The sequence below is a fragment of the Leptopilina boulardi genome, unplaced genomic scaffold, assembly GCF_019393585.1.
Source record: "Leptopilina boulardi isolate dan_hultmark-lab unplaced genomic scaffold, ZJU_Lbou_2.1 LbouV2_366, whole genome shotgun sequence".
NCBI lineage: Eukaryota > Metazoa > Arthropoda > Insecta > Hymenoptera > Figitidae > Leptopilina > Leptopilina boulardi.
Window position 1 is genome coordinate 453,286 of NW_026137936.1, and position 25,131 is coordinate 478,416.

The following is a 25,131-nucleotide window of genomic DNA, read 5'->3' on the forward strand; positions in this document are numbered from 1 at the left end:
TAATCTCTTTCTCTCTTTATCTGCTAGGGTTACATGGAACTGTACTGTTATATGTGCATCGCCCTGAAACGCGAATGTAGATGGGATTGTATTCTTCAAAGCCTGCACACCCTCGCTTTGTAATAAAGCCTTGCGTCCCGACCCGTTTCACACATACCGTTTTCAAAAGAGAAAGAGAGATATATGAGACACTAAAACTTACACATGTGCATCGCTTATGGTTCAAAAAACAAGGACTTACGCGAATCTACTCATATATATATATTTTACAAAATAAATAACACATATGCCAGGAAGTTATACTCATTCTTTCTTTTCTATTTTCAGAATCATTTACAGCGCTCGCAAAACAAATGTTTCCATTTTTCGAACAATGCATCTCAGATTACATACTGTTTCTGTTAAAATAGTAACAGCAGCTTTGAGCCTCATTCGCGGAAAGTATTTACAAATTTCAATAAACAATTTCAAGGAATATACATTTGGTTCGGAGGCACTAACAAGTATTTTGGAACATTACCACCTTTTAGGAAATATGAAAACCAAATTTTGAACATCAGTTCTAATGGAAAAATTTTTTATAATAGCAGAAACATACACTCGAAATCTGAATCAGTGAAAATTTCACTCACTTCAAATCAGTGGCTCAGATTTCTTTAATTCCACTGTTGAATTAAAGAAAACTAAGCCACTGATTTTAAGTCAGTGAAATTTTCACTGATTCAGATTTAGAGTGTACCAAAATTGCATCTCAGATATTTGCCTGTTAATTTAGCTCTGTTGCATTCAACAATTTTTATCCGTATACCGCATATATTATGACCCAGTATAACAGAACTCATTTATAATCCCCGGACATAGAAATATATGTCTTTAGGACAATTTTAATTTTATGACAAATATAAATTCGTGAGTGTACACTTTAATACCATATGCATTTCCTCATTTACTTTGAAGAACTGGGACTTTAATGAAGCACAGAGAACAGTATTCTCGAAGTAAATATATGCAAGGTGCAAACCGTGGTTTAAAATATAAGGAGCACATGGTAAATTACCGAGGGAGATGTTATGGGTATACAAGATGTTTGATCGATATTAACGGTACCATACTCTCTCTCTCTCTCTCTTATCCTCTCTCTTCGGTCATTCGCCAACTGCTCTTTTACACAGGATACATATACCCCAGAAGCGTGCCAAAGAAACGGGCGAATCTGTGACGCAACGAATCTGCAAGGACGTTGCAAGGCAACCCGGATTGGTTTCTTGATTCTCCTCTTGGCGAAAGCATGTAACACACCGTGTGTGTACAACGACCACTTTGCGCGTGATTACATTTACTAATGTGGGCGCGATTCCAAGAGAGGTTTGTTCCTTTTTCAATATATAGCATTTAGAGAGAATGTTAAAAATGTTTCTACATCAGCAACATTGCTGAAATAATCGAGTTACATGCGGGCTTTCCATATAGTTGACAATTTTACGCGGAAGCAGAAAAAAAAGAACTGCGACAATATTCCTTATCAGGATGTGGTCAACTGTATAACACATTCTAGAGTGAAGTACTGCTATATACTGCAGATATGTAAGACAATGTTCGAATGTTATGGTTACGACATTAAAAATTGTTCAAAGCATAGATGATGGTGTTTAAGCATTTATATTTCCGGTACAAAATGTTCTGATAAATAGATGATTTTAGTTTTGACATTTATGTTTATGGAATGAAAAACATTTCTTGGACACGGAAAAAACAGTATATTTTACAATACTGTGACAAAGTAGCGAATCTCTTTACGAAACTGAGTTTTGTAAAATGTGATGGATATTTTCGGAAAAAATACAGAAATTTCGTTATTTATACTTAATATTTTCTGGCGTTTATCCTGAAAATTTCTGATATTTTACAATACTCAGTTTCGTAAGGAGCTGTATCCCCTACTCCGTGATCTATAAAATCCACTGAATTAATTTTTTCCGTGGATAATTACTTTATATGAACCTTTCAACCATTTGGATGGCTTTAAGACTTAAGAAGGTTAAAAGTGGTAATAATCAGTGCAATGTTACACTAAATATTCTGAATGATGTTAATCCCAATTTTACTTTGGGTTTTAGTAAAAGATAACAGATTTATGCCAACTTAATGATAATATGTTGTCGTAGTTACACTTATGGGATCAAAAATTATTTAGTTGACAATTGTACGGTAATGCGCATTAAATATTCTAGATAATGCTAATAATCCAATCTTACTTTGGTTTATTGAACAAAATATAACAGATTTTTAACAAGTAGATGGTTTTTGCCTGTTATATGGTTATAGAATCAAAATTTTGTTTAGTTGACAATTGTCTGATGTTATATTCAATATTCCAAATGATGCTAGCCCACCTTTGTTTTGGATTTCTGAACAAAATAGCGCAGATTTCTACAATTGTATGATTATAATTTTGTGAATTATTCATATGGTTATAAGATCAAATGTTTACGTTCAGAACAGTACTGTACTAAGCATTCTAGATGATATACTAATCCAACTTTTTTTGGTTATCCGTATATAAAATTATATACAGTTTTGACATTTCTGTTCATGGAATAAAAAATGTAATTGACATTTTAAGCGTACTACACTAAATATCCTGAATGATTCTAATCCAATTTTACTTTGGATTTCCGTATACAAAATATAACAGATTTTTGCCAATCAGATGATCAGTTTTTGTCAGCTACGGCAATGGGTATCAAAAATAGTTTTGTTGGCAGTTGTGTTTTAGTTAGTGAACAAAACGAATTATAATCTAATTCATGAACCTAATTCATAAATCATAAACTACATATATGCAAGTTCGATGAAGTGGACAGATTTATGTGCAATGAATACCTATATATATATATATATAATCAATATAAATCATATAAGACTTGCACACCTACATTCACAAGTTTACTTTTAGCGCATTTTTACAGGTTTGATCGGTCACACGCTAAGGCTTGCATTGCTCTCATTAATCCCGTCTAACAGGAATCAAAAGACGTCACATGAATGACTAACCGAAGTCGCGTTCAGCTACCGTGATGTCGAAAGGGAAAAGTACTTGTGTTTTATCAAAGATCATTTTCTACCAATAGTTTCACAATAAACTTCTCAAATTATAACTACTTTTCCATGAATTCTCTAACCTGCGACAGCATCTTCTTTTTTCTTTTAGGAAAAAGTCTTTTCTTACATTAATATATATCAGTAAAAGTGAAAATTTTCCTTTTTTGCATATATATATACATATATATAAAAGCAAAAAGTTTTTCTCTATACACCCGTTATTTTACGACATCGGTGTAATTGGCGATTAGGAATTTTTTTTAATTCCATATAATATTTTATTGCTTATCTCTATTATTTTGCAATTTACAATCTACAATGCCCTGCGTTTTATTTAAGAATGTCTGTTTTTTTTTTGCATTTCTTTGAATTCCCAATATCTTTCTCTCTCTCAATAAGTATTACAATTACTCTCTTGAGCAAAAACGTCTTTAATGTTTAGCTTTTTATCGACTTGAGAGCAATATTTTCGCGTGCACCTTGTAAACAAGGAGGTAATGAGACTGGCGAGTTGCGAGAAATAATTATTCCCTTAGATTGATTCCCTTTTGCGTGAGAACTGGGTCATGAAAAATATATATATTAATTTTTTTTCATTTTTCTATATACAAAAAATATAAATAAAAATGTTTTTCGTTTCTGTTTTCAACAAAATCATTTTTCAGAAAGAAATTCTTTTTTTGAAAAAAAAAATTCAATTCACAAATAAGAATTCTCAAAGAATTTTGCGAAAAAGGAAGATACGATATTTCTTTTAAAAACAGTTAATCTGTTGATTGCACATTCTCTCTATAGAAATTTCACTAAATTTAAAAGTATGTAAAAGCATTCTCTTCCGGTTACAAGAAATAAAATAAAATAATTTTTTTTTTGCCAATTTTGTGTGAAATGAAGTGTGAATGGAGTGAAAGGAGCTTTTAAATATTGTGATTTTAAATTGACGGTTTTCAAAAAATTATATTATATAGGGTAACAGTATATAAGTTTAATTATTCAGGTTACAACTATATATAAAATATTCATAAAGTGCACAGGAAAATGAGTAACCTTTCGAAAAGTATTACTCAAGACTATTAAACTCATTTATTATTGCATTAAATATACGAAAATAATTGGTACTTGATCAACTGATCACCTGACAGGTTCTCGAATGTATATATGTATATACAAGGAAGATATTCTTTTACAGGACGGATGCGACTTGCACGAACATGTTTGAACAAGTTTTTTAAGGTAATCATTCTTAAAAGGCAATTCTCTATATATCTTGAGAAAAATATTTGACAACAAAACATTTTGTGAATGCAACATTTTTTGTTTAACTTCTACGAATTTTTATTAAACATAAAAAAAATTAGATATCAAATTTTTTATAAATAAATTTATGTCTTACTGACAAAGAAAAATATTTTTCCCATAGTATAAAATCTGAATATTGATGAAAAAACAAAAATCAGAAATTGATAAAAATTGGGTCAAATTCTGACTGCATAAGTATGTAAATAAAAATTTTCAGAATTAATTATAAATTATTTTTAAAATATAAAAATTTAATATATATATATAATTTGTAAATTTATTAAATTCAAAAATATTGATTCTTACCAAGTAATCCTTTTGTGCAGATTCATTATTATCAATTCGCATGACCCGTGTAAAAAATTATTGTTTTAATTAAAGATCACATAGTGTTCTGTTCACTTTTTCTGTAAACACTGTCAAAATAATTTTTGTAATTATAAACACGTTTCAATAATGATACATTTTCAGTCATGAATGCGATCACTTTTATTTATTTTTTACGATTTTTTACTAATACACATCCTATATTTCTTTTGGTAATCGAAACTATATATAAAATTCTAAATTTTTATAAATAAATTTCAAATTAAAAAAAAAAGAATTTTATGGGAATGAAAAAAGGCAATAATGTAGAAAATAATTTTCAATACAGTCTCTCTTATATTATTGAAATAAGATATATACATAGTCTTATCTCTTAAAGTCAATTTTGGATGGCAGCTGCTACGAACAGACTCCCTATTCAAACGATTCAATCGACAAAAATTCCTTTAATTGGAATTACATTAAATGTAAAACTCTGTATAAAACTTCTCTTGAATATAAAAACGTGAATGGATATAACTTAAGATTTATATAATAATAATTTTTTAATTAAATTTTTTTAAATCAAAGTCCAACTAAAATATAACAAAATTTTTAATTTTTACATTATTAACATATGAGAAGATATTATTTTATATAAATTTTCATATATTTATATTATTTCATTAATTTATGAAAAAGTAAAAGTATTTTTTTTTATTTCTGACCAGTGACTTTTTTTTTATCAAGGACAAAAGAACTAGAACTTGTACAAATCATTCCATCATAATATCTATTTCTGTAATAACGTCATTATTTATATGTCTGCATATAAATTCTCATGAGAAAGCAAAAAAAATAAAATAAAAAAAACAGTTGTGAATGAATCCAGTATATGAATAAGTTAACTGGATAATGTATGCAAATGAAAAGTTAATAATTTGAAAAAACAATGCAATTGTTGCAAAACCTTACGTTTTATATAATAATATATATATATTGATACATACTAGTCTTATTATTGGTATACCTAATTTTATTAGTATTTTTTATTATTTTATATATATATATATATGTATATTTATTATTCTAATCTTTTATTATTATCATATTTATTAAATTTGCAATTCAAGATTTATTATAATTTAAAATAATAAAAAAACAAAATCAAAAAGTTAAAAAGTTCGAAATAGAAATGAAGATGATTCATAAAATTCAATTAAAAAGATAATATCATCAAATTAAAATAATTTCTCATTCAAGTTATTTTTGCGGATATTATTAAAACTTTCTTTTATTATATAGGGATATATAATGATATGATCGGTTCTAATTAAAGAATATTTTCTCTGACTTGTGTGTGGTAACATTATAAATTCTCTCTTCATAATTAGAGTCAATAATATTGTACATTTATAAATTTAATAGGACCCCTATCAATTGACCCAGTGAAAGGTTTGTGCTGGTTCAATTTATATATAAAAAAAAAAAACCTCGGAAGAAGAACATATATGACTTAATTGTATATGAGTGAGTGTATTCCTTCTGAGTTGGTGTTTTCCCGAGAAGAAATATGTATCATCTACTTTCGTTATCTACATTGCCTATGCGGTTACAATGAACTCTGACATCATCTCGTTAATAAAAACTGAGTATACAATTTAAAATTAAATTGAAGAAATGTGTCAACTGTATCAAATGTACGACATACATAATAATATATGTAGAACATAGTCTTCATAAATTAAAGTATATGTGATATGATAAAACAAAGAAAAAAAAAATTATATATGTTTTGTCTGCTATTAAAGAATAAAATTACAAATTCTCTTTTATTAAAGTAAGAATATATTAATATTCTTAAAATTATAAAAACATTTCTTAAAAAAACAATTTTTTTTAGTGTTAAAATTTAAAAAATTCTAAACTAAAAGTCGATCGCATTCAGGTCTAAATTTTGTTTTCAAAATGTGAATTTTTAAATGGTACCTTTAAATATCGAGTGTTATCAATTCATAAAGATAATTACTTATATGTTATATAATTAATAATTTGTACTTAATTGCAAGAGTGCATTAACTTTTTTATAGTTGCTCAAGAAAAAAAATTATTATATATATGACTAATTATTACTTTCGTAATATAAGTTCCAATTTTAATAATGTTCCACCTCTTCAACTCTAATGAATCTGTTACAATTTTTAACATAATTCAAAGGATTTAGTGTAAATTTTTAAATCAAAATCTTTTCTTTAATTTTCATATAAATATATCAAAAAAATAACTAAATTCTTGATTTTAAGGAAAGTACAAAATACTAATATTGAAAATTCAAATTAAAAAATTCGTTAATTTCAATTTAGTTTATTGTTTTAATAAAAAAGGTTAAAAACAATTTTTCTTTCACTTTTTTTGTATGAATTGTTAAATTGAAATATTTTTCTTTTTTTTATAAAATTCAGCGGTGAAAACACATACATATATGTGAGTCAGTTTCGGACAAATATTTTTTTTTTACCTGAGGAAAATATTATGAACCTTTAAAAATCTGCAAATATTGAAAAAGTGGAGAGAAAGAAAACGAGAAAAGAGAAGAAACAGTCATAATTTTTCTTCAAAACGCAAAATGAAATGATGTTTGAAAATCCTTTTCAACTTTCGAGAGAGGTCCCGACGCGAAGGTTATATATTCTTTTCCATTTTGAAGTCTCCCACAAAGCCGGCTGGGCAATGTGCATTGAAGTAGGTATATATATATATATATATATATATATATAAGAGAAAAAAAAACCGCTTGAATCTCCATGTTGGTACAGCGTGAAAAATACTTTATACTTCCGTTTTACCGTTACAAATTTATTTCTCCAAAGATTTTTCTCACCTTTTCCAAGTATTTGCAAACTTTTTTCAGAAAAATATTTCAACTCTTTTATTTATTTTTTTTTTTAACGAAAAATAACAAAACATCCTTCTTTTTTGTGATTAAAAAAATAAATTTCAAATTAAGTCTTTAAAATAATAATAATTAAATTTAGTTAATTTCTCTTATAAGAAGAAATAATTCATAAAAACACGGAGAGACCGCCAGTTGGAAAAATTACTAAAAAAATTTACAAATAACGGAAATAAGGTTACTTTGTCATATATTGATGTAGGAAATCGAAAATTCTACTAGCAGCATACTTAATAAAATTGTAGAAAATAGTTATTTATATTTTAATTTATGTGAAATTTTACTATAGTCTATACAGTTTTATTAAGTATGCTGCTAGTAGAATTTTCGATTTCCTACATCAATAAATGACAAAGTAACCTTATTTCCGTTACTTGTAAATCTTTTTAGTAATTTTTTCAACTGGCTGTCTCTCCATGAGCCAAAAGTTTTGAACGTTCAAATGAACAAAATTTGTTTTTGCAACCTTCTTTAAGTACGAATTTTATTAAAAAATATTGTTTTAAATATCTAAAAAGAAGTTATTAATTTAATATTTATTAAATTTACTGTTTTATTTTACATTGACATTATAATTTTTAATAATTTATAGATTGAAAAAAATATTTCGTTCATATGAACGTTCAGAACTTTCGGCTCATGTCTCTCCGTGAAGAGATAGAAAAAAAGCTACCAATTTGAATTTTTTAAAAATATTATTGACAACACTCGTAGAGGTATGTACTTTGAGGAAAATATTGTTGCCGTTTATCATAATGAATTATTTACGTTTGAGTAATGTTACTATATTGCAAAACGGCAAACACCCACGGCATTTCGAGACTTAAGAAATCTCACGTGTGTACATTATAAGCGTGTCATTTAATTTTTACACCTGAATTAACACATCAACAATCAAGTTACACATTCATCACTCACTCAATATTCTGCACAATATATATATATATGTAATTATTAATTTTGAATTTTCTTTCTTTTCTTTTGTCAATAATTTTTAAGAAAGCAATTTATTATAAATTGGTATTTTAATTAAAGATGGAATTTTCGGCAAGATCAAAGCTCGTGCAACCTGTCAAGGTGGACGAAAAGAATCGACACTTTAAAAGATATAGAAAGGCCCGTAAACCGTTCTCTCGAAGAGCTCGTAAGCAACTGACTTACAAAAGTGGAAAGTGCTACAGCAGCTGCCTATAATATATATACATATACCATACAGCATAACGTTTATTTCATGGCTTGTGCTTTAACTGTGCTTAGCTTATTCTGGCTTATGCCAATGTTTACAATGTTTATAAAAGATCCTTGTACCGGTAATAGAGCGATCAAAATGATCGATCTTACAGATTTTATGATGCACGAACAAATACGTTATAAATACACATTATTTGATCGTTGACCCTACACAAGGAATCAGCAAAAGTTAAACCGGAGAAAAAAGAAAAAACCAATTTTTATTTTTATTTTAATAATTAAATTTCCACCTCCACTTTCTTTGATTTTAATTTACACTCATATTTTTACATCCACTTTCACTTAATATAATTTTTACCCGCATTTTCATTACCACTGATTCTAATTTTTGGATGCATAAATAAGTTCTAAAAAATAATTGTTAGAATTTTTATTTAATAGAATTTCATTAGATATAATTTTCATTGAGCCGAATTTGTTCTTATTATATTAATTTGCAGAATTTTCGGTACGCATAATTATGTTCTAAAAATCATTAGTTCGAATTTTCATTTTATATGGAATTTCATTTGTCATAATTATTTTTGAGACAAATTTTTATTTCTTCGAATTAGTATTTTGCAGAATTTTCATCAAAACGATTTTCTATATTACAGAATTTTTATATAAACGAAAATTCATTTCACAGAATTTTTATTTGCTCGAATTTTCATTTAACATAATAGGAATTTTAAAGAATTTTTATTGGGTAGAATTTCATTGCATAGAATTTACATTTCATTCTTTTAGACGAATTTTCATTTTTTCGAATTATTATTTCATATAATTTCCTTAAAACCGATTTTTCATACTACAGAATTTTTACTTAATCGAAAAATCATTTAACAGAATTTTTAATTAATAGAATTTTTATTTGTCCGAAATTGCAAATGTCCGAGGCAACAATTGATTTTGGTGCGATTTTTAAAATCAACCAATCAAAAATTATCCATAAAATTGTAATTGGTTGATTTTAAAAATCGCGCCAAAATCGATTGTTGCTTTGGACATTTGCAATAATATCGGACAAATGAAAATTCTATAAATTAGAAATTCTGTTAAATGATTTTTCGGTTAATTAAAAATTCTGTAGTATGAAAAATCGGTTTTATGGAAATTATATCAAATAATAATTCGAACAAATGAAAATTCATCTAAAAGAAAATTCTATACACAATAAAAATTCATTAAAATAAAAATTCTTATACAAATGAATATTCAAACAAATCAAAATTCACCTATACATGAAGTTGTCGTCGACGCTCAGCGCCGAAAATTGTTTTCACTTGATATGAATTTCATTTGACAGAATTTCTTTTTAGACGAATTTTCATTTTTCGAATTAGTATTTGAGTTACTTTCTTTATAAATGAAATTTTATTTACCACAATTTTAAGGTACCGAATTTTTATTTTAACAACTTTTTTGTTATTTTTAAACTATCGAATCTCTATGTGTCATAATTTTTATTTACACGAATTGTTATTTGATAAAATTACTAAAACAGCGAATTTTTATTTGACAGAAACTACAAATACCGAACAAATAAACGTCAGAAAGATTTCGGCGCTAATTTTAAAATAGACCAATCACAATTTTCTTACTAATTTCTGATTGGTCAATTTTAAAAACTGCCAAACAATTCGTGTAAATAAAAATTCGAGCAAATGGAGATTCGATAAATTAAAAATTCTAACCTTTTAACCCCTTGCTGTCGACAAGATTTCCATTGTTTGGGCCAAAAGTGTATTAAAAAAAATTTTAACGGATTTTCATGAAACTTGGTATACTAAGATTTTTAGGGTCGCTGATTCCAAATCTGACATCAGTTTTTCAAAATTCAAAATGGCGGATCCAATATGGTGGATTGAAATTCTTAAAAATGTGCGGATTCGATTATTGCCATATTGGATCCGCCATTTTGAATTTTGAAAGACTCATGTCAGATTTGAAATCAGCGACCCCAAAAAATCCAGAGTAACCAGTTTGAGGAATATTTAAGATTTTTTTTAATCACTTTTTATAAGTTGCGCATATATGCGTCAAGTGCACTCTTGTCCAGTATTAGTTTTGCGCATATATATATGCGTCAGCGACAGGCAACGGGTTAAACAATTCGAATATCTAAAATTCTGTTTTGAATGAGAATTCTGATAAATTAAAATTGAGTTAAATAATAATACTTTTAAATGAAAGGTGGATAAAAAGAAATTCGTTAAAATAAAAATTCGGCACCTATAAAAATTATGTTAAATAAAATTTCGTTTACAATAAGAAAGTAACTCAAATGCTAATTTGAAAAATGAAAATTCGTCTAAAAAGAAATTCTGTCAAATGAAAACAGAATGAATGAATGAATGAGTTTTTTAAACATACATGCGGCCTTTTTAGAAACTATTTTTTTTTTTATAATTATATGTATTTCAGAAAAGTTGAAGTGTATCAGTTGAAACAAACATTCTATTTGAGCGCATAAAGTGAAGGCGCATCAGTCTGTAAATTTAATCTACGTCTGGCGATCCATTTTGTATTCTCTTAATGGACCGAAAATGCCAAATTTGCATAATTATATAGACCCTACCAGAATTCTAAAATATATCAGTGCAAAGTTTCAGGTGGCATTTTACATTTTAAATATATTTATTTCTCAAAAACAAGGTACGTTTTGTTTCTTTTATATTTACATAATAATGAAGAGAGAGAGAAAAATATTCAAATATTTTACAAAAAAATTATTTCTAAACTGTGAAAATCTATATAGAGAATAAATATTTTCCTCAACTAAATATCAACAAAACAATATAAAAAATTGTAGAAATATAGACAATCAAATTTTTCTCAAACAAATATAGTTCCAAATATCAAAACTTCTCAAAAAGTGCGTTCTTGCACTGAAAAAAAAAATTATTTGATTCAAAAATAATCGGTTACTTGACTATTATTAAATAAATATTTATTTGTATCAAATAATTTTTTTTCAGTACATCTTTGGGGTAAATAATTTTTAGGTACTTTTCTGTTTTCTTTGGAAATATAAATATTGGTAATAATGTAAGTAAAATTTTAAACATTAAAATATATAAATATTAAACCTCTGTAGGTAGAACTGATTATATTCCGTGAATTTAGATATAACTTCTTGTTTGCCCTTTTAAAAAAACTTTTCAAGTTGGTTAAAGAAATTGTAAAAGAACCTTCTCTTTGTAATTTTTTTTTTTTTTTCTTAAAGAAGCACAAAAATTGAATATATAGGTATTTCTATAGAAAAAGAGAAATTTAATTCCAGTAATTGTTTTAATATGCCAAGTTTTGTTTGATAATACAGGTGTGAATATGTAGGCATGCAATAGTAGGTGTTTGAACCTTTCTTTCTGACAGTGAGTAATGTCGGAAGAATGTCTTTGTCGTCTCTTTTGCGCGGGACAAAATGGTTGGGCGCAACTCCCGACCCCTGAATCTTGTTGATACTATGCCAGTCGGGACTCTTGTGTAATTAATTCAATTACAGAGGTAAGACGACGTTTACTTTACGTTATTTCTACTTCACCAACGCAAACTAACATGCATGTTGGCGCCTGCTATATGAATGCATTTTTATTTCAATTCATACATTTCATCTTGATAATTATACACATTCCACTGGTTCTTTAATTCAAAAATCTCTTCATTTCAAATTACAATTAACATTCAAGTAATGTACTTAATTTATATTTAGTTATTTATTTTAAATTTATAAAGCTATTTAACTCCTTTATTTACAATCCATTAAAAAAAAATATCCATATCGAACTCAATAATCAGAACAAAAAGAATTTATTGTTTTTATTATTATTTATTAAATATATTATTATTCTTTTTGTAACAATTTATGAATTAAATAAAAAATGTTACGTAATTAATGATAACAATAATTTATTTAACCAAAATGTTTATTTACCAAAAAAACTGAATAATAAGGAGTCAATAGTGTTTTGGAGTTCAGTTTCAAAATTGACGTTGCAAACAGCACACATATTTTACTTCTTATTGATTTTATTTTATTATGTTTTTTTAATTATTGTTATTATTTATTTATTTATTTATTATTTGTTTGTTTATTTATTAATTTAAAAAAATGGATTCATTTAATTGGTACTTATAATTTTAATTTTCCTTTCGATTATTATTTCGATTAGTTAAATTTTAAAAATTTATAATTTATTTTATTTAATTAATTTTATAGTATATATATGTATATAAATTTTACATTTTACCAATATTTTATGCTATTTGTAGTGACGCCGCAGAATTATCAAGGGACTCATAGTCAATTTAAACGACGGCAAACAAATTTTAAAAGGTAAAAATCTCAATGAAATTAAAAAGGACGCAACAATAAAAAAAGTTGTTAAAATTTGTTTAGGGACGATTTTTAAATTTCTAATTATTAAAGAAATAATTAATACACCGAAAAAAAAAAGTTCTCAAATTTAGAGGATTCCTCTTCTTTTGCAGCAACTTTTCCTTTTTTATATGGGCACTAAAGTTTTCATATCTAATTGAGAGGATTTTCCTCTTTTATATTTTGAGAGGAATAATTTCAAATAAAGATTTATTCATCTTGTTTCAAACTTACGTCAAATGTCAACCTTCTTTACAGGGTTAAAAGAAATTTATGATTTAATTTACTCGTTATTACTCGGATTAAGTAATTTATAATGAAAGGAACCATTTTTGGAGAAAAAATATAGACGGCAAAAACACGAGCTGAGTTTTTATACAATAAAGTACCAAAGATTTTCAGGTTGTTAAAAATGTTTTTAGTTTTTGTTCATTTTAAAATAAAGTGCTCAGTATTCAAGTGAAAAAAAGTTAATGGATTATTTAAATCAAAGTAAATATATTTTTAAAATAGTGTAGAGGTCAAATTGATGAAATAATCAATTCTGATTTGAATATTATTAAATTCTAACCCTAGAAAAAATAGAGGTTAAACAGATCGCATTCTTGATAAATTATAATAAATTTATCACAGTTTTTAATATGAATAGAAATAATTTTTTATACATTAAAACCTTAATTTTCAGTGAAAAATTTGTTAATTAAATAATTAATGTAGAAAGTCCAATTTCAGATAACAGATTTTTCAGCTCGTTGTCCATTTTATTTTGAACTGTCACTTTTCAAACAGTTTGAAGATGCGCGCAACAAAACAAAATGAAGCTATAAAAATCTTTTTTACAGCATAAATTTGTTTCATTTTGAGAGGAATAATTTCAATTATAGAAAAAAAATCTTAAATGCAAATGAATAAATTCAATCAAAGAGAAAATATTAAAAGTTATCATTTAATAAAAATATTCTCAAATAAAGAAGAAAAATCCTCCTTTTTGTAGATGAATATTCGTATATTGAAAATAAAATGTAAAAGTAATTTATGAGCGGAATTTTCTTCTCATTTGGAGATTTTATTTTTTTCGGTGTAAGGATGTCAGCACTGTCTCGTTTATGATGTATGAGGCCACAATAATGGCTGCATTTGGCCTCTACACAAGTAATGAAGTACAAACGGACCGAAATGGACAAAATAAAAACCTAATTTTTGGCTTTTTTAGATCTCTTTAAAAATTTTTAAAACAACAGATCCTGGTGAAAAAAGTAAAAATATGTTTAACCAATATAAAGAATTGCATGATGCTCGCAACAACTTCCTTTATATGATTGTAAAAATCGTACTAGCTATATTTTCTGTACTTAAAAATAAATTAACAATTTATTAAATTTTTAATGTAATGTACTTTTTTATTTTTCATTACTGTAGTAATTTTTAAAAAATGTATAGATACAAAAATGGCTAAAGGATTTTTGATTATTACTTAAAATAAACCTAAAAGCTATAAATTTATAAATAGTATTAAAATAAAATTATGGCTCTACAAAATACTGATTAATAAATAAATAAAATTAAAAGTTAATAAAATATAAAAATAATTCTTGTAAAATAATTTGCATGTTTTTTTTTTAAATAACAAGTACTAACTGTTTTATTAACTGAAAAATTATTGCTGTCAATCGGTAAAGCAGATAACTGTAAAAGAGCTAGATTTCATCTAGCGGAAAGTGTTGGAACTTTCACCGTCTAACATTGATTTAGCAACAGAGTAAACGGTTTGTGTCTATACTATACAAACTGCGATCGCACCACATTCAAAGTATAAAATAATTTCCCAGTTTTTTTTTAGATAATGAAAAAAATTTATTTGATTCAAATAATTGGGTACTTAACTATAATACCAAATATTTATTAGAACCAATTTTTTTTCTTATAACATTCTATTAATTAATTAATTCAAATAAATATTTCTTTGATAATAGTCAAGTAATTGATTATTATTTATTTGTTGCAAATATATTTAATTTCATTGAAATAAAAAATTTATTTGAGCCAAAGAAAAATTTATTTCTGACAAATAAAATTTTTATTTACGCCAAATAATTAAGTTAGTAGGGTCTGAGACAAATATACGTTTATTTAATTCAAATATATTTTATTTGGTTCAAATAAATCATTTCTCTGGGTGTATACCTGTATATAAAATCTACATTATACTATAATAGGTATTATATAAAAATATATTATCACACCCAGAGAAATGATTTATTTGAACCAAATAAAATATATTTGATTTAAATAAACCTATATTTGTCTCAGAGCCTACTAACTTATTTATTTGGCGTAAATGAAAATTTTATTTGTCAAAAATAAATTTTTCTTTGGCTGAAATAAATTTTTTATTTCATAATGAAATAAAATATATTTGCAACAAATAAATGAGTTAGTAGGCTCGAAGACAAATATAGTGCATGCTTATAATAATATATGGTATTATATACACACTAAAAAAGAAATCTTGATTTCAGCCTATTTTTGAGGCTGAATTTAAGGTGTAAACGGAGTCAGACCAATTAAAAAAGGACAGACTTATGCAAAATATATGGGCTTAATTTAAGGTGTAAACGGTTTAAGACTTTGTTTTTACTGTGTATATATAAATTATAAATATTACCAAAATTGATAGATTAATGTTTCTTATTATAATAATTATATATAGTAATATGACGAAAAATTTGAAACTTATTATTATAAAGAAAAAAAAAATTGAATCATTTTTTTGTTTTGTTGACGATTATGAGCTGCGGTAATAAATTTCTGCTGATATACATATATTAGAAACGGGATTTGTGTGGAATTTATTTATATGGTTCGCGCAGGTTCATGTGAAAGTATTCGCTCGTATATGAATATAAAATGTCCCTGAGCGCTACTGGTTATTAAGGGCATGCGTTAAACTTTAATTGCTTGTTCATCGCAACCGGTTTCTTCCTCTGCAAAATCATTTGATGCGTCAATGTATTTGTAAAAGAAATACACTCCAAACTAAACACTTATATTTTATCATCGCAATGTGTAATATTACAATTATTATCACAAAGAGAGCACTTAAAATTTTTTAGATATCACAAAATAAAGTACCAGCGATGAAGCTTTTAAAAATCAAAAAAAATTAAAACTTTTTTACCAACTATATAAGATATATATATCAATATTAATGATGGTAAATAATAATAATAATCATAACACGAAGCTATGGTAAATGTATAAGACTTTTAAAATGTGAAATAAAATAAAATGAAAAACACTACCCTTTTATGATATTATTAACCATTAAAGAAATCTCAGTATATAGAATTGCGCATTATCATTTTAAACGAAAACTGTCTAATTTTTTTCCCATTTCTTTTATTTTAAAAAATATCATTTCTATATAGAATTTTATATACTATAGTGGCAATATAATTCAATCATCTTTTGCTTTATAATGATTGTAATAGCTAAATTTCCTTTTTGAATTTAATGGAGTAATAAAGAAATCAACCGCAAAATATAGAATCAATTGTAAAATGATGATTATAGTGATAAAAAAATCCTCGGGTTATTTTGCCATATAAGAGTAGAATATACCGAATGCAAATGAGAATTAATAATAAAATAACTATATGTATTTTTCATGAAAATTTATAATATTATTAACATTATCAACAAAAAAATTAATAAAACAATATATTTTTTTAATGACCCTACTCTCTAAATCTGAATAAGTGAAATTTCACTTAAAATGTGTCAAAAGTCTTCCACGTAGAAAAATAAGTGTATATATGCACTTTTAAATAAGTGGTTTTCACTCAAAAATAAGTGAATTTTCACTTATTTTTAAGTGCATATACACTTATTTTTCTACATGGAAGACTTTTGACACATTTTAAGTGAAATTTCACTTATTCAGATTTAGAGAGTATATATAAGAAAAAAAAACACTTTTTAAAATGGAAATAAGTTGGATTCATTACTTAATTAGTAATCAGCTTTCTCTTAATAGTTTTTTAATTGATATTAAAAATATTTCGAAAATACAAAAATGTACGTCTATATTTATTTATTTAGCATTGCTTAGAAGGATTACATCAACTAATAAAATATTTGTAGAAAGTTTTTACTGATGACGAATTGCTTAATCAGCAAATTCTTATTCGTTAATAACAATAAAGAAAATATAATAAAAATCTGTCTACTCAAGAAACTAATATAAAAAAGTCTTTATTTTTATGAAGTTATTATAAAAGTTTTATATTGCAACAAATTTATTGAACTATTACATTTATTTGTAAAAAAAAATTAAAAATAAATAATCAAACTTTTAAATGTAAAAAATTATTTTAATAAATTATTTATTTTATTGTAAATATCATTATTACTTTTTAAATGTACACTCAGAGAAAAATTATATTTAAATCAAATATATATTTTATTTGAGTTAAATAAACGTATATTTGTCTCAGCAGTAACTAGACTTTTTATTTGTTTTAAATAAAAAATTTTATTCGACATAAATAAAACATATATTTGGGACAAATAAAATTTCATTTAAAACAAATAAAAAGTCTAGTTGGTGCTGAGACAAATATATATATCTTTTCTCTGTGTGTATGAATTAGTAAAATCAAGTTTAGAGAGTTTTCTTTACTATTATCATGATTTATTATCATTGAAGTTAAAAATAATAAATTAAATAATATCAAATAATTAAAAAAGTAATATACTAATAAGTTTCAAAATAGAAACCTGAAAAAAGAAAGAAAAATCTTAAACAAACTAACAAAAATGAAGAAGCCGAAATAAAAAAAAAAAAAAAAAAAAAAATGACAGAAAATATATAAAAATTGTACAATGGAACTGCATCCTATTATATGTACACGTGTACAAGGTATACTTTTATAATATAATAAGCATATATATATATATATATATATATATATATATATATCTGTCAAAGGAATTAAAAATGTATTTCCTTTCTCTTATAAAGTGAAGAAATATTTTTCTCTTATGCAATTTCATATTACTTTTACGAAGCTGAAGTACGCAACGTTTATGATAAACGATTTTTTAAGAAATAATTTTTTTAAATAAAAATTCTATAATTTTTTGCCTAAAAAATATTTTTTTATAATTTGTTGATGAATGAAAACTATAAGAAATATTTTTTAGGCAAAAAATTATATAGAATTTTTATTTTAAAAAATTATTTTTTAAAAAATCGTTTATCATAAACGTTGCGTACTTCAGCATCGTTTACTTTTCACATACTGAAATTATGACAATTTGCTAACAGGAAAATATGTCTATTGCAATCATTCATGTAGTAAACTTTTTTGTCGACCGATTTTGTCAATAGTTTATGTTTCTTATTATAGCAAAAAGTATTTTATGACTTTTTTCTTTAAAAAAAAAAATCCAAATGTCAAAACTGTGGTTTCCATTAATTTTTCTTTTGACATATAACTCATTTCCTCAATAAATTTTTACACCAATATTCAACGATAATAAAGAAAATTAAGCAACAATAAAAAAAAAGTTTATATTTACAACATTTTATGTTCCAAAAAACTAAACTAAAATAATTTCGTCATTCTTGTCAACAACCCTCATGTTCAATAATTTTCTTTATTTTTAAATACTTTTCAAAACTTTACACTTTTTCTTTCGTTAATTTATATATTATTGAATTTTAAATATTAATTAATTTTATTTTATTAATAAATTAATTTGAAATTTAACAAACAATTTTCATATTTAATGTACAATTTTGTCGTTATAATGCGAGAAATTTATAATAAATAAATAAATAAAATCATCGCAGAAAAATATACAATTTCGATGAACAATATTATTTAGAAAGATTTAAAAGGTTTGGATAAAGTTTTTCGAACAATGAAAGTGTCTTTGTTCTTTTTTTTTAGATGGATATATAAGAAACTTAATACGAGCTCAGAATGTGAAATTCGCAGTGTGTTCTTTTATAAATAGGGGAGGGGTGTAGGGGGGTTTTAAATTCGTCTGCGAAGGTAGACGTAGGCGTATATAATTTTGTGAGCAATGGAGGACGAGAGAATTCGGACGTATGGGGGATGAGTCATCCGGTGAATGCTCTTTGCTCGACAGGACGATTAGAGACGAACAGGTAGGAGAGGATTTTAACGATCGGTGTGCTCTCCTCAAGGTCCTCAAGGTCGTTACAACTCTATGCCTCAAAGACTTTATATGCATATATCCCTAGAAAAGCAATTACACTTTCGAAACGTTTCACTGAACGCTCACCATAAATATTATTCCATGCGTGTGACATACGACTTTAGGTTTTCAATTACACAATATATACATATAGGTATATATAGCACTCAAACCGCACAAATTGAAATCAATATATTGATGTCTAAAAAGCAATTCATGCATAAAATACAAAACTTTAATTGTAAACTAAATCAGAATAACACTGTGTGACAATGAAAAATTACTTTTAATCGGACCTATCAGAAGTTGTTGATCTTGAAAAACTGAAAAAAATTGTGTTTATTAAAATGTCCAAACACCCTCAAAATTTCATTTTAGAGCCAAAAAACCGTTTTTTTTTATTTTATATATAAAATATCTTGTAACTTATTCATTTTGGTCCGATTTCAATAATTTTTTTCAATTTTGAAACTGAAGAACAAGGCTTTTTAATCCAAATAGGTGGTTTTTGTTACGATAAAAAAATTAAGGAATAAAAATTAAGAAAAAGCTCGAAAAATGGAATTTTTTCACTCATTTTTCAAATTTAACACTTATTTTTGGAATCAATTTTATTAAAACTATTTTTTTCTACACCTTTAAAGAGGATTTAATTTTGCGTCGAATGCAATGTTTCCGAACAGAATTGGTGAAAAATTGTCTGAGTTATTCCATTTTTTATTTTCGAAGTCACACTATGTATAGGGTTGTGAGTCGTGAAACGTTTCATTGAAAGATTGAAACTTTCATTTGAAAGTTTCAATCTTTCATGGACGAAAATTTCATTAGTTTCATGAAACATTGGAGAACCAATAGTAAGCCTTAATGTGCACATGCGCAATAACGTAATAAATATTTCAGGTTAGGTCAAAAAATAAACTTGTGAAAAGTTAATTATAATAATAAAATGTTTTACATTTTATTATTATATCATAATTTTGCCTATGTTTCGAACTGAAACCAGTTCATCTTCAGGGCTAAAAATTTAAACAAAATATCACATTAAATAATTTTTCAATAAAAAAAAATATAAATATAATAAATATCTGTTTTAATTTTCGAGTAATCGTTGGTATGCTATTTTTATGCATTATAATTATCGAGAGATATTTATTTAAACTGTTTTGATTGAAAAATTATTTAATGTCGATATTTTGTATGAAATGTTTATAGTTCTGAAAATGAACAGATTCCAGTTCGAAACGGAGGCAAAATTCTAATGTAGTAATAAATCAAATATGACCAAAAAATCCGTTTTAAAACATTATTACTTCCAGTCGTTAAATTAATTAATATTATTATTAATAAGGATTTATTATATATAATTTAAATATTCCCGCCTCTTTCTTTGAAACGTTTCATGAAACTTTACAACCCTAACTATGTATTAGAATTATCCTTGAGACATAGTATTCTCTTCTTTTCTGCTTTTTTTAATAATGCAGTGAATTTATTTTTATAATTTAAATATTACTCTTAATTTTTCTGCCTTAATCTTTCATCATAACAAAAACCACCTGTGCGTTTCCAGGTGAGATTTTGACTTTTTCGGAGTAGGTTAACCGATTGCAATGAAACTTTGGAATTTTGTTATATATAGTAAGACAATCTAAAATTTTTATCACTTATCTTACCTGTGTTTTCTTTAATGTTCCAAAGGAATCTAATTGTAAATGCAAGTTTAACTTATTTAATATTAATAATTTACAAGTATAAACAATTGCGATTTCTGCTAGTTGACGCGCAGACGACATTGCGCACGCAGCATTCTCACGTAGCCAATTTAGTCTACGAATCACGTCAGCTGGTTACAGGAGAATGCTGCGTGCGCAATGTCGTCTGCGCGTCAACTAGCAGAAATCGCAATTGTTTATACTTGTAAATTATTAATATTAAATAAGTTAAACTTGCATTTACAATTAGATTCCTTTGGAACATTAAAGAAAACACAGGTAAGATAAGTGATAAAAATTTTAGATTGTCTTACTATATATAACAAAATTCCAAAGTTTCATTGCAATCGGTTAACCTACTCCGAAAAAGTCAAAATCTCACCTGGAATTGCACACCTATTTAAAGTAAAAAGCCCTGTTCTTCAGCTTCAAAATGAAACAAAGTTATTGAAATCGGACCAAAATGAATAAGTTACAGGATATTTTATACATAAAAAACAAAAAAAAATCGGTTTTTTTTGGCTCTAAAATGAAATTTTTGAGGGTGTTTGGACAATTTAATAAATACAATTTTTTTCAGTTTTTCAAGATCAACAACTTCTGATAGGTCCGATTAAAAGTAATTTTATTTTTTCATTTCTTGTAACACAGAGTAATTAATAAATTAATATTAAGTAAAAATTACTTTAAAAAGAAATTATGTCAAAGACTAAGTCGAATATCTAAAAAAAAAGTTATTAATTTAATAATTGTTTAATTTATTTTTCGTTCATTTGAACGTTCAGAACTTTTATGAGCCGAAAGTTCTGAACGTTCATATGAACGAAATTTTTTGTTTCAATCTATAAATTATTAAAAATTATGATGACCATGTGAAATAAAACAGTTAATTAAACAATTATTAAATTAATAACTTCTTTTTAGATATTTTAAACAATATTTTGTAATAAAATTCGTACTTAAAGATGTATCAAAACAAATTTCGTTCATAATGAACGTTCAAAACTTTTGACTCATGAACTTTTGGCTCAAGAAAGGATATATTTGTCTCAGTGCCAAATAAATTTTATTTGAGTTAAATAAAAATTTTATTTGCGCTAAGTAACATTTTATTTGTTCTGAAGAAAATTTTTTTAATTTAAATAAAAAGTAATTAGGCTCTAAAACAAATATATTTTTACTTGCATTAAATAAAATTTATTTGTCTTAAATAAATGCCAATAAAATATTTATCTCGGTGTAGTCATTTTCGAATTTTAACTATACTTAATTCATTTAATGAACGAATCGGCGTTTTATTTAATTAATTTATAAAGTGAGAATAATTAAATATTATTTTTGCATAAAAAAAATATATTTTTTCTTCAAATGAAACAAAATTGACATGGGAATTATTTGATAGTTTGCCTGAAGAAAAATCGAAGGCAGTTGATTGTATAATCGAATAAAATGGCAATTGATGTCAACGGCTTATGGTCTATTCGCGAAGAGAAAAAAAATGAGAGAGAGAAAGATATAGACACAATAGCTTGTTTCCTGTCTTGCAAAGTTAATTAAAGAGTGTATTTACTTAGAGAACACACCCATATGAAGAGAACGGCAAGTACCAAATTCCTATGTGCGCAAAGGAATCTTTGAGGAAATTCCTTTCAATGCGACGACGCAAAGGTAATATAACGAACAAGAGAAAGATTGTGCAAGTCTTCTTGACTTTGAAAGTATCCCACAATCGCTAAGTATAGATGTGTGTTTGCAGAAAATACTTCGAAACGGAGTGAATAATGCACTTCACGTTTTCTAATCTATCCTATATGTATATATATATATATATATATATATATATATATATATATATATACTCAGCATTCAATGGAAACAGGCAATAATTCGAAAGATATCAAAATTGCTGCGTTAAACTTTTTTTTGCATGGACAATTTTAACAGGTGTGATTTGGTCAATTTTTCTTCTTGATTGTTATTATTTATTCATATATTTTTTTAGTGTTTCTTTGTCTGTATATATCATTTCTTGAAAGTTCTGATCATAAAATTGCATCGGTGGTGATTTATCTAAAAAAACAATAATACAGTAACAAAAAATTGGAAAATCATTGCCGAGTCTTTGGTATATGAATAGAGAAAGGAATAAATCAAGAAATATATTAAGAAAAAATAAATCAAATCAACTGAAAAATAATATTTGAAAAATTCTCTAATATTGAGAAATCATTATTTATTTATTATTTTTATATGTAAGCATACTGTAATAATAATAATTATAAGCAAATATCATAAGCGTGAAGAATCTTGCGATTTGTTCTGCTTTATTATAAATGTATACCAACATTTAAACCTCAATAATTGTCACTTAAAAACGCATAAACGCTTTTTTTTTCATTATGAGAAAAATTGAGATAAACGCACGGTAATCAATTAACAGTAGATACAGATATATATATATTATCATTGCCCAATAATGAAACAGCAATCAAGGAGGTGGAAATTTTCACCACATTAGTCATGCTGCTTTAAGCTAATTGAAATTACTTAAATCTGTCACGATTGCTTAATTACTAGTATTTAACTTTAGTACATATATTTAATGGTATTTACGACACACAAGAACCGTTAAATGTGCAGGAAATTGACAATTTTTTTTGGACATAGAAATATACAAAACACTTGCGAAAATAAATGATCCTATAAGGAGAATGTAATCTATAGAAAATAAAGTTGGTAAGAAATAAGGGAAAAGGTTTTTTTTTGTTTGATTTTATACATAATATCCGTTAATCTACAGATCTTTGTGTTTTTAATAAACATTCGGAAATGACTAATGGAAAATAATCTATAAACACTGAGAAAAATATCTTATTGAAGCAACAGCATTTCTGCTAAAGACATAAAAATTATTGATTCAAAATCATATATGCTATAGAATCTATACAATATTTTACAAATTCTATAGCATATGTTTCGGAATCAATAATTTTTATGCCTTTAGCAGAAATGCTGTTGAATTAATAGCATATTTTTCACAGTGTATAATTGAATACATTCAGGTAAATACTAAAAATTTTCGAAAGTTCAAATGTGTTAACCAATATATAGTGAAATATATATACCATAACTGAACAGCATGCAAACGATTTTAGACATCTGTCTTTCGTCTTGTATATATGGCATATCACTGCCAAATATCTTTCAATTCAACGCACGAATTACCAAATCGGTAATATCAGGACGGAGAGATGAAAGAAAGAAAGAATGTCGGTGTGAGTCAAACCTATATACATATACATGAATGCATCCTGGTGTCAGGCTATAATGCAGTCCACGAAGCACTTTGCTATATACACACGTAAGACTACACATGAACATGTATGCATTTAAAAGCAACAACTGAATCTTTCTCTTATAGGCAAGCAGTACCTTTGGTACAACTTCTATAATACCGCAAGGAAAATCAGTTGCATTGAAAGCTTGCCTAAGGCAAAGTGCCATCGACTTTCTTCACAGTAATGTCCCGACAGAGGAATGCAGTTAGGAAGGAGGTCTTATCGAGGCCAGGGGTATACGATTGCTTCTCTTATCTAGTCCGCGCCTCTCCAATAACGTTTTCACATGAGAGTATATACATTTTGCACAATCGTAAGTGCAGTCTATAGAAATCAACATTATTTCTAAAAGTGTAAATATTAATGAAGAGGAATCACACACAAACTCATTTTATCTTTTCTGATTTATACCGTTTGAAATATATATATATGGTTATTTTCAATGTACATCCGATATAAAGTAGCAAATGCGAATTTCTGCCACGCACGTCTAAAGTAGGAGGAACCATTCGCTAATACCGTTGGAAACAAGATAATGTTTGCATGCCTCATATCTGACTGATTCTTTTCTCTCTCTCTCTC

At 26.0% G+C, this 25,131-nt stretch overlaps 1 protein-coding gene across 6 annotated transcripts in view; it reads right to left on the minus strand.

Annotated features, from left to right (window-relative positions):
- Positions 1–25,131, minus strand: part of LOC127286909 (tight junction protein ZO-1) — a 99,831-nt gene that overhangs the window by 23,014 nt on the left and 51,686 nt on the right. Inside the window, exons 1-2 of one of the 6 annotated variants that reach the window (XM_051313547.1) lie at positions 8,429–8,810; positions 4,708–4,817 (exon numbers count right to left, since the gene is read on the minus strand). The exons of the other annotated variants lie outside the window; for them this stretch is intronic. Coding sequence (XP_051169504.1) covers positions 4,708–4,749 — 42 coding nt within the window. The 5' untranslated portion in view covers positions 4,750–4,817; positions 8,429–8,810. Of the gene's footprint in view, positions 1–4,707; positions 4,818–8,428; positions 8,811–25,131 lie in introns of those variants that run through there. 6 annotated transcript variants of the gene reach the window in all.